The sequence below is a fragment of the Trichosurus vulpecula genome, chromosome X (genome assembly GCF_011100635.1).
Source record: "Trichosurus vulpecula isolate mTriVul1 chromosome X, mTriVul1.pri, whole genome shotgun sequence".
NCBI classification, from domain to species: domain Eukaryota; kingdom Metazoa; phylum Chordata; class Mammalia; order Diprotodontia; family Phalangeridae; genus Trichosurus; species Trichosurus vulpecula.
The window spans coordinates 52,984,854-52,996,867 of record NC_050582.1 but is presented as its reverse complement, the minus strand read 5'-3'; the positions used below and the strand labels follow the sequence as shown (position 1 = coordinate 52,996,867).

Below are 12,014 nucleotides of genomic sequence, written 5' to 3'. Positions count from 1 at the left end.
AATAATTAAATTTGTACAATTAAAATACTGAAATAGCAGGATCAATACACTTTAATTTGATCTGAGATTTAAAAAGCATTTCCAAATTTAGATCTAATTTGTCACCTAATGTGTACTTGTTTTCCCCAGGTCAAAAAACAATCACATTTTTCAAATTTGGACAAGCCTGGTATAAGGTACAACCTAATATAGTAAAAATGACCATGTACTCCAAATTAACTTACCTATGTAATGCAATGCAAATCAAAATGTCAAGGGCTTCTTTACAGAACAAGGCAAAAAAAAAAAAACCAATCTGTATGGAAAAGAGGAAGCAAAATTGCCAAAGGGCACACTAAAGAAAAAAAAAGCTGACGAAAGTGGTCTTGCCCTGTGAAACTTTAAAACAAATTATCCAAGTGGTTATTATCAAAACAATCTGGCACTGTACAAGGAAAGGAGAAATCTATCAATGGAATAGACTAGATAACACCAGACACCCAACTAAACATCTACAAAAGACAAATGTTTGGTGAACTTAGAGAAAAGAAGGAGACTGAGCAGAGGATTCATTACCTAACTTGGGAAAATTGGTTGGCAATGTGGAGGGAAAGGAATTTTGACTCACATTTTACACAACATACCCCAGGAAGTTCCAGCTGAGACACAAACATAAACATAAAAATACGTAATAAAATGTAATAAAGTGTTTATCTAAATTGTAGAAGGGGGATGGATTTTTCCCCCATTCAAATAGAAGACAACAAACTGATGTGCTTGACTACATTAAGACAAAAATTTTATGTACAATAAAACTCAAAATAACTTTTAAGAAAGAATAGACTGGGGAAAATATTTAAGGACAAATATGACAGATAAAGATTGACATCTAAACCATATAAGGAATTATTAGAAAAAAATACAGTGGTAACTACCTCAAATCCCTCCCCCCCCACACACACACAGTGGATAAATGGCTAAAGGATACAATTTTCAAAAGAAAAACAAGTTACTAACCAGTTGAAAACTGCTTAACCTCACTAATAATAAAAGAAATACCAGATGAAACCAACTTTGAGGCATCACCCCACACCTATCAAACTGTCAAAAATAACCAAAAGCAACAGGGGTTGCTGTGAAACAACTCATTTATTACTGACAGAAATGTAAGCCCACAAAACCTTTCTGGAGAGCCATCTGGCCAGTACAAGCTACAAAATGTAATCATGCCTTGAAAACGCCTTTGATTTTCATAGCGGCATTAAATATACTTGCAAAAAAACCTGGAAGGAACCTAAATGTCCAACAATAGGGAAATGGTGAAATAATTGTTATACATTAATATAATGTAATTAAGGATGACAAAGTTTGAGGAATACAAAGAAATCTGGAAAGGCCTTTCTGAAATAACGTGAAATGAAACAAGCAGAAGGAATAGAACAAAGTACAGATCAGTAACAAACATGGAAGAGGGAAAGTGAAAGAAGCAAGAAACCTGAGGTGGGCCTTAAGAGGAAGAAGAACAAACATGGTGCAGGATGATCTTCCTTCCACATGCGGTCTGCAGAGAAGCTTTCCCTACTATTTCTGAACTCAAAAGCACATTTGAGTCATCAATAAGGAGATGTGACATGAACTTAGTCTGAGAATCAGAACTATTCCTAAAAAGAGGAAACACAATTGAGACTTACCAGGCTATTTCTTTGAGAGGAATTTTTTTACTTTTAAGAGGCAGATTCAAATAATATCTGCATGAAATCTGGCAGGAATCAGAAACGTCAGTACCTCAAGATTCGTTTTGCAATACTGACTTTATTCAAAGGATACAGGCTTGGTCAAAGAACTGTTGTACTTTATGGAATCTGACCAAGTTTTATTTCATGGGCAAGGAAGATGGCACTCACCTTAACACTAGTTGATACAGCAAATCAAGTGATCCTTTCTGTATCTCACTAGACATTCAATTCCTTTCCAATGAATCCTCTCTATGAAGGCAATTTTGTTGAACTAAAAGTTGGGTGGGCCATTTGTGGGACGTTCCCACAGTAGGGAGTGCACTTGTACCAATGCAGACTACACCTCCAACCTAGAAAATGGGCCACCTTAGAGATTTTCCTGGGGGATTACCTGACACCCATCAAATTGGCAAATATTTTAAAGGATGAAAATAGTGTTGGAGGACAACGTGGGAGACAGGTATACCGATACACTGTTGGCAGAACTATGAACTGGTTCAACCATTCCAGAAAACAATTTAGAGTTATGTTTAGAAATGTTACTAAATTACTCATATCCTTTGATCTAGTCCTACTACTCACACTTGATGGAGGTCAATGACAGGAAGCAAGGTCCTCTGTGCACCAAAATAGCAGAGAAGCACTTCTGTAGTAGAAAAGGGTGGGGGGAGGAATTACTTGCCCAACAACTGAAGAATGGCAGAATACACTGTGCATGTGAATGCAACGGCCTGCTATTATGCTGTTGGAAACAATATGAAGAGTTCAGAGAAACATGGGAAGAATTGTATGAACTAACACACAACAAAGAAAGAAGCAGAAGATGATACACAATGAGTACAATAATGTAAGTGAAGACAGCAGAGTTCAAACCGAATACAATGACATGTTGGTTTCACAGGACTAATAGAATTTCACACAGCTAATATTCAAACATGCTTCTTTACTCTCTAAGAGCATAAAGTGACATGTGCAGTCAGTTGCAATTGCAATATTAGACGATTTAAGAAAAGGCAGTATGAAGGGGGTATTTCTTTCAAAGTGATCACTCTGTTAAAACAAAATATGTCAATATTTTTAAAACATTTCTAGAAAACGAATGAAGAATGGGCATCGTTTAGACTATAGCATGCAGTTGAGATGGAAACCCTTCTACTTCTGACAGACACTGGGGATGTACAATGACCTGAGCCTGGAGTTGAGTAGGACGCAAGAGGGCTGATTGGGTTGCCTTCGGGAAAGTGTGTGCAGGGCTTTGAATGACCCCAAATCTCACCCGAAAATGAAAGTCCGTATTTTTGGCATTAAGATTCCTCCTGTGATATAGTAGGGCTCCAAGTCATGGAATATCCCAGTCTCTTACGATGTCAAGTTGGGGGGCAACAATGGAAAGATACATGTGAAAAGGTTGCCACAGATTACCAAAGAGAAACTACCCAGAAAAAGTGGTATAGAGGATATCAGTGAAATCTGCGATTTGTTTGAAGTGACACAGAGCAAAGAATATACATACAGTGATTATCTAACGGATGAGGACAGAAATTCAAATCAAATACAGCTAATTCACACAACTAATGTTACAACATGCTTCCTTTCTGTTAAGAAATGGAAAACAAGAATAGCATAAAGTGACATGTGCAGTCAGTTGCAATTGCAATATTAGACAGTTTAAGGAAAGTTCCTATGCAGGGGATGGGCTAGTTCTCTATAGAGAAGGGGATAACTGATGGTTATTAACTCACTCCTCCACTATCCCCAATCCTCTCTGTATCACAAGATCTTGAGGAAGGGTCCCAGAACTAGGTGAAGCCCTAGTGGAGGAGTTACAGAAAAGCACAGACAAGAACCACAGGATGGACAACAGCCACACAGGATGGAGTACTCTCTGAAATGCTGCAGGGAGCACACACATTGGTAAGATCACAGATCCACGGAAGTGAGGTGAAACTGGGGACGGATATCACTGAATGGGGAAAAGGCATCCGACCAAGGGGAGAACACAAATTCTCAAGTATCCATTATCCAACATGCCCACATGAGTACGATATAAGACATCAGCCAAGACAGGACACTATGGAGTCTGACAGATGAGTCTTGAAGGTTACCACTGAAATCAGAAACACTAAGTGCATCTGAATCCACATTTGGATAAATTTCTATTTAGCTGATGGACAAACAATATTTTTTTCAAACCAAAAACTAACAACTGTCCCATTTTCCTTGAAAAACAGCTCCACAGACCAGCCAATCACTCCTTTGAACTTCTTTCCCGGCTTGAACTTTTTTCACGGCTCGGCTGTAAGAAATCTGTTTCTATTACTTAAATTATCTAAAGCAGAGGTGTCAAACTTAATGCCATGGGTTGACCCAGATTAAAATGTAATTAGGAACTACTTAACAAAACAAATAAAAACTTACAACACAACATAGATAATGTTATTTCGTTGTGCTTTAAGTCAATATGGAGCCTCAGGGATCTGTTTCTATTTGAATTTGACACTAGCAGCCTAGAGCCATGTGGTCCACCAGCCTGGCTTTGCCTACCCTCTCTTGGAGAATTTTAGCATCTGGCCTTCTTGATTCTGAAGCAACAGAACCATCTGAGGGTATAAAAAGTAGGAAGGGAAGAAGAGAAGCAGAACTACTGTGAGAAAACAATGCAATTTCTTAGGAATGTGGTCTTTCACAATATACTTAACAAAAGTGTCACATGGTAGCATTTCCAATGTTCTGACCATGTGTCACGAAAGCTACACTGGTTCTTTTTCATTTGTCATTTTTCTTTCCCCTCAGTTTAATTATTTAACTCTCTAGGTATTAAAGTGAAATAAAAATAAAGAAACCCCAACACAACAAATTAGGAATTTAGAGCACTTATCTCCTCAATAAATTGCCTGCTTTTAGAAGTAAATACAGAAAAGTAAAATAATGGAGAAGAACGTGGACTCTATGGCATGATTACTCTGACTTGTTTCTTTTATAGAGCTATAATCACCCCAAAACATTTCACCCCCAAGAATGTAATCATCAAACAATTTTAAAGAGCAGCCCATCAACTGTCAACATGAAAAGTCCCCATCATAAACTTCCCTATAGAAAGATTCAAAGTCTGTCTTAAGCTACTTAAAAATTTCAGTATTTCTAATACTCACTCAAACATACTACTATGAAAATACTTTTTAAAGAATGCCCTCATTTCACACTATCTTACAAGGTGGTGATAAGCTAGTCAATATATAAACATGTACCTAGTTCACAATCATGGCAGACACTTGAAATTATGGTTCTTATGGAAAACTCCCATGATTCAAAGTTTTTATGTACTATCAAATGTTTCACACAGAAGTCAAGAAGAGTTTCCAGGATTATCATCAGGGAAATTTTGTACATGAGTCTCTTAGCAAGCCAGAAACTATTATTTAAACTTAAAAGCTCGAGTTGGGCTAAAGGAAATCAACTGTAATGATTAGGTCAAATTGAAAAGAAAAATCAGCCTTGGAGAGAAAAACAATTCTAGATGCTAAAGGTCCAGAAAATATCAGATAGTGATTCCCCCTTTCAAAAATTCTCACCCAATGACTATTCAGCATGATGTTAGGCTCCCCGCCTTGTGATTGTGTGCACAACTATTCCCCTACAATCATCAGGCTCAAATTCCAATGGGATTTTGACTTCACAAAGAATGGAAAGGAGAAGAAAAGTAGGTTCTAATCTTATATCTACGATTTTATGAATAAGTAACAGGTGAAGACAAAAGACAATACTCCCTAAAAATATACAAACAGTACCTTCACCTGCAGCCCTGCCTCCTTGCCCCCAACACCACAAAAAAAGTTTTCAGCTGGGCATCAAACACAGAAGCAGCAACCCTTTGGAAAAACTCAACTGGTATTAGCGCAAAGAGAATAATCTACCTTGGAGAGTGATTTTAAATCTACACATCAACATGAATGGATTTAACTACAAACCAACCTGTGAAGTCTTCTAACTTGGAAAAGCATTTGTCTTTTTGCAAAAAGCCACTTTCATTACTACACTTAAGTTTGAGGAGTCAAACATTTACCTAAATCATCAGCGCAGCTCTAATCGAAATTTTGGTTAAAAAAAAAATCCACACAAACTTTGAGGATAACGTTAAGGCTTAGAAACCCCACGGCCAAATTCACCCTGGTTACATTAAAACATCAACATCTCCTTCATGATCTTCTTCGGTCACTTTCAAAGACAGCACTTCTTCATTGAGGAAGAGCCCACTCAGCCTCTCTTTGCGGGCCTGCCTCTGCTCCTTCAGCTGCCTCTTGCGGAAGGCCTTCTGCTGTAACTTCCGCTGCTTGGAACGTTTCTAAGAAAAATCAAGTTTTAAAAGTGGTATCAGTTCCAGTGTACCCTCCTCCCTCTCTGCAAGCATATCACAAGTCAAACCCCAGTATTGAGAATGCTAAGGGACTGTTCAGATTCCACAGAAGCCACAGCCTGGGGCTTCAAAGTTTTAATAAATACAGGTTATAGTACTGAATCTACATTTTGTCGCGTGAAAATGTCTTGCTATTTTATATACATTTTTGATGCTGAATCAAAAATACATAAAGAATTTCTCTAGCACCCATTGTTATGGAATAACAAGTAAACTGTGATATAAATTATATAATATGAAGCAGTAATGAAGTACAGTTTGGGGAGGGGGAGTGGTATAGTGAGAAGTCACTGGTGAAAAGACCCAGCTTACATGCTAGATGGCAAAGCAGGCTAGGCCATGTTCACTCACATGTTTAGTCAAGCAGTAAAACTCTCAATATGCCTTAAGATATCCTGATGGTTCATTCTTCTTCCTAATTCGTCCCCAAATGTTCTGTGCTCTGTTGTGTGCATTACTCCAATCCTCATTATGCCTCAAGAATTGAAGCTCTCCCCACTCCCCAAGCTAGAAAAGTAGAGGAACTCAATTTTGGTCACAAAATGGACCCTCCAGATAAACCTTAAAGACCCATAGATGACTGGCTGAATGCCTGGACCTCAGGACATGCCTTTTAAGGTTCCGAAAACTAAAACATCATTCAAAAGAGTTTATTATTTTTGTTAAACAAATCTAACAGGATAAGATCTTTTTTAAACAGCAAACTACCTGTTGTAGAAACTTGAATGGAAAAAGATGAACCTGATGATTGTGATTACGAGTATGAGGCCGCTCAGCAGACCACGCAGGTGGTAGCTGATCCCTCACTGGAAATCACTTTCTGTTCTCAAAACCTCAGTTAACATCTCAAGAAGACATAAATGACCCTGTCTGGGATATTAACGCATCCAAAAATCAAGCTGAACTTTTAGCTTCCAGATTAAAAGAAAGGATGAAATGTCCTAAAAGAGGATATCCAAGTATGTTCAAAACAGAACACTCTGGGCATCTAAAAGGGACTGCTCTCTCTTGTTAGGACTACAATGTGCCTCTCCGAAAGTGCCACTTTATTTATGAGTGGGACTAGAGAAACAGAAAAACAAGTCATAATACATTGAAAAACACTGGCCTCAGAGAAAAAAAAACTGATTCCCAAAAAGAATGAGGGATAAAGAAAAGCTAGCTGGTGGCTAGTCTGGAAAGTTACCCTACCATCATTAAAAATTTGAACTTGGTCCACTGAAAAATGGATCAAACAACACAGGTTTTCCTTATCTGAAAAATAAATTTCCAAGAACCTGTGAGGCTAAAATCAATGAGGGGATAATGTGTGTGTGGGTACTCCTATAAGGGAAGTGATAAAAGATGAACCTTTTGAAGAACAAGTAAATGAGAAAAAAAACAACTGAAAGAAGCTGAAGTAACTAAATGGAGACTGTTTTTAAAAGAGACCAAAATGGTGTTCTTTTTTGGGCAACTAGGGGGCATGAAATTACCAAGAAACTGCCAATGATGTTCTCAAGCTTATAAAGTTATGGAATGTAACGTGACACTCAAGATGTATTTCTTGGATTCCCATTTGGAAGCTTTCCTCCCCAAACCTCAGTGCTCTGTGATGGGCCCTGGGAAGGTTTCCTACAAGAAATCCCCATAGTGGACAAAATACACTGGGGTGAGTAGAATCTCTGTGCCCTGCCTAATGCCAGGTGAAATACCATGGAAATTCAGCTACATTTCAATCCAATTTTGTTTAGATCTATAAAACTATGATCCCTATGAAAACAGTGGGTAATAGACAAAATCTGGTATCCCACTTGAAATCAGCACAATAATATTATATATAGTTCACTTATTTTTCTGGTTGTGACAGGTAAGAAAAAACCAAAACCAAAAAGCCATTTTCCAGCTGTGGTCCAAGGTTATGCCGTAATGGTATTTGACCAAGACATCCTTTTGTCTTTAGATCAAGCAGAGTTTAAAGTAGGTGATTTTATCTAGTAATAGGGACTGAGTTAACTCTAGTTTAAATTAACTTCTCTGTAACTGTAATTAAGGCCCACTGGTGGCAAGGCCAAATGAACATGACTGATGCTGCTCATAAGGTCCAGGTAAGACTGTATGACCCTTTGGGACTATCACCTATCTTCCGTTCCCATCTTGCCGTCCCCCATCTCCGTACCATGGTTCCCCACCGGTCCCTATGGATTCCCCAGCTCCAATCACCCATTTCTCTTGTTAAATAAACCCATCTGCCCCTCTACACAGGCTCCCATCAGGCAGCCCCTGCTCCAGGAGCCTCTGCAGATTCCCTTTATGCCCAGCTGAAGAAAAGCTCTCCTAAGTTATTCTTAGCAACTCAACTGGCCCTCCCCTTTACACCTCTCACATCTGTCTTCCTTACCAACCTGCTCTGCTTGGTTTATTATTGCCTAGTGTAGGTCATTGCTCTGACGGCAGGCTTGGTCCCATTACAGCTCTGGATGCCCGGGCATCAAGGAGGCTTTTTAAATTCAAGTAGAAATAAGTACCTTGGAGCTGGACCATGCAGGCTGGGGAAGAATCAGGGACACTTCTCGCCTCCTACAAAGCTAGCTACACAGTCCTGCCTCCAAGGACCATGGTGCTCTTCTCTACTGGTTCACACAGAGTTGGAGGAACACCTCTGTGCTCATGAACCAGGCTCAAGGCTCAGTTGCCATGGCAAGGACCCCAAAGCCCCACTGAGAGACATCAAAGAACTCTATTAACATGACTTCTGTTTGTTAAGGCCAGAAAAACTATATATAACATTTAATCTCTGAGGAAGAAAAGAATTCTGTCAGGCAGAAATCACAACAGAGGAAGTATCTCCTATGCAAACTGGCATAGAACAAGCATTTAGCGGAGAAGTGTATAAGCACACAGAACTAAGAGCTGACAGGGCCCTTGGAGAATGGCGAGGCCATGTGTGGGACAGTCAGTTCTGCCAGGGCACCATCCACATTTCATGCTCCATAGTGCCACTGACTCAGCAGTGAACCTTAAGAAACAGTCCAACCCTCTGAATCACTAATTCTATTTTCAACAGTTCTCTCACTCTTAATGGATAATGTATTTCTATGTAGTTTGCATTCAGACAAACCTGCAAACTGCTGTGTGGCTTTAAGGCCATCGTAACAGGCACTGACATTTCTAGAGCACTTTACATACAGATTCGCTTCCTTGCTGCCCGGTGCTCTGGGTATTGCTGAGGTCAACTGCCTCGCCCACAATCACACAGCTAGGCAGCGTGACGAAGAGCAGAGCTCAGAAGAGCTGGGTCCCAATCCAGCCTCAGACACTTCCTAGCTACATGACCCTGGGCAAGTCCTTTTCCCTTCCTAGGCCTTAGTCTCCTCTACTTCGCTGACCTCAAAGGTCTCTTTTCCAGCTCTAAAGTGACAGAAGCAGACAGGAAGCTCCTGGCACCGAGCCCAGAGCTCCCTGTGCGCGAGCACCTGGCACACTTTCACATGGGGGGTTGGGGGGGGAGAGGCAAATTTCACCAGCATGCCAAGCACTCCCCTACTCATACTGGGAAGACTTGAATGAACTGATGCAGAGTGAAGTGAGCAGAATCAGGAAAACAATTGAAATAAGAATATTGTCACGATATACAATTTTGAAAGACCTAAGACCTCTGAACAATACAATGACCAAGCACAATTCCAGAGGGCCCATGATGACACCCACCACTTGCCAGAGAAGTGAAAGATCCCAAATACAGAATGAGACATAGAATTTGGGGCATGACCAATGCGGGACTTTGTTTTTTGCTTGACTGAATTATTTGTTACAAAGGTTTTGTTGTTCTTTCTCAATTGGAAGGGAGCGAGGGGGAATAAATACTTGTTAATTGGAATTTTATTTTAAATAAACTGTCCAGTGTTCCAGCCCTGTGGTGTCACATTCAAATAGAAACAGTGGCTGCTAAAGGTACATAAGGATCCCTGAAAGCCACATAGTGACTTAGAAAACCACAATAACATTACCTGTTCTATTGTATTTCCAATTATTTTGTTAAATATTTTCCAGTGACATTTTAATTTGGTTCAGGTGGATCTCTGGAGTGTCGTGGGCCATAGCCCATGCAGCACATTTAACATCTCTGCTCTAGACAACTCTTTACAAACATGGCAATGGTGGGGAGGTAATGAGCCCTTAAGGACAAATGCATTTTTAAAAATCATTTTCCTGATTCTTTCATAGAAAGCAACACTGTCAGATGTCATAAACAAACTGAACAAATGAAGGCCTGCTCCCTCAGGGCATGCAATTTTCAACACTGCATCCAGCTCATGCAACAAAACAACCAAGCCCCCATCCCTAGAACCTAGTTTGGAAAGCAGCTCGGTGAGTTCCATGTTTGGGCACGGCAGTACTATCACTAACTACCAAAACCACACTAGGCCCCTTGCACTTACCAATGGGACACTTTACCTTAGAATCTCGAATCCGCTCCGCTGCACTGGTGGACAGGTTGCTGTCACTGTGTGCTCGGCTCATGTTGGCGCTTGAGTTGGAAGCGGAGTTGCCCACACTGGAACCAGTACTGCTGGCAGAGCTGACCATGCTGGCACTGCTGCTGCTGGCGCCGCTCACACCGCTGGTGCTCCCACAGTTGTAGCTGCTTCTCTTCCAGGGCTCTCTCATGGCCCGCTGGCGAGGCCCATGCTCCTTGATGTAGTTTCTCACCTTGAAGAACACACAGGAAAAGTGGTTCAAGTCTGGGCCCTCCATAGTCTTTCAGCAATCCACTACAAAATCAAATCAGATTTCCCTCCCAATGTGTACAGCTAGATGCGGTAGATATGTCCAAGGAAGAGGTGAGTTTTTAAAACCAGAAAAAGTACTAAAAAGAAAAACATGTCAGTGCTTGAGGCTTCAAAAAAATCTAACTCATAGTAACACCATCAAAAAATAAAAGCATTATCAGAGACTAATGTTTGCAGTATAAAGTAGTAATTTTCAAAGTGGAGTCCTCAAACCCCTGGAGGTCTTCTGAGACCTTTTTAGGGGGTGTTGGAGGTAAAAAGTATTTTTATAAAGATACTGAGATATTTTAATTTCTGATGTGGTAAACATTGATAAAATTCACATAAACAAAAGTTACGAGGGAGGAGGGGTCCTCAAAAATTTTTAAGAGTGTAAAGGGGCCCTGAGACCAAAAAGATTAAGAACCATTACTATAAAGAAAAGGTACCAAATTAAAATGCAAGCTCCAGCTCTTTGGGCAAGTCAACATTTCTGGGCTTCGATTTCCTCATCTTTAAAAAGGGGATAATACTATGTGAGCTGCCTACTTCAAAGTCTTAGGGGTGAGGATCAAATGACATCAAGCACATAGCAGCAGGAAGAGCTGGGTCCCCATTACTATCTCAATCATTCGTGCTTATTTACACAGAAATCTGACCTTTTACACAGTGTCAAACATTCTCCTCACGTACCTGTTTGAGTTTTTCATCTGTGAGACAGTTCAGTTCTATAATAAACTCACTGTCTGTGGGGGAGATCTGTGCAGTGGGATCAATAATTTTAATGATATCAAGTTGTTCCCGAAGACCCATTTCAGTACTGACTTTACGACTCAAGTACTCAATATATTCAACCTATTTAATGAAAAAGAGTGCTGTTACTAAAACCTGTTAATGTTTAGGATATAATCCATGGATAGATACTGTGTCACATATTTCCAAAAAGTACTTTGCAATGACTTTGCAATGCCATGTTTTGCCCCTCCCCACTCCTTTCCCCCCACCGAAAGCTGGCTCTCCTACCTCATAAGGCTGTTGTGAGCAAAGCACTTTGAAAGCCCGAAAGCTCTATATGGGCAACAAAAAGCTCTCTCTAAAGGCGAGTTCGAGTTCAGATTGCCTACATGTGCACTC

General features: G+C 40.1%; 1 protein-coding gene across 2 annotated transcripts in view; it reads right to left on the bottom strand.

Moving 5' to 3' along the window:
- Positions 1–305: 305 nt before the first annotated feature.
- FAM199X (family with sequence similarity 199, X-linked) overlaps positions 306–12,014 on the bottom strand; it is a 38,524-nt gene continuing 26,815 nt past the window's right edge. Inside the window, exons 4-6 of one of the 2 annotated variants that reach the window (XM_036740282.1) lie at positions 11,574–11,735; positions 10,567–10,821; positions 306–6,057 (exon numbers count right to left, since the gene is read on the bottom strand). In XM_036740282.1, coding sequence (XP_036596177.1) covers positions 5,887–6,057; positions 10,567–10,821; positions 11,574–11,735 — 588 coding nt within the window. In that variant the 3' untranslated portion in view covers positions 306–5,886. The remainder of the gene's footprint in view (positions 6,058–10,566; positions 10,822–11,573; positions 11,736–12,014) is intronic. The other variant, XM_036740283.1, reaches the window with a different exon arrangement.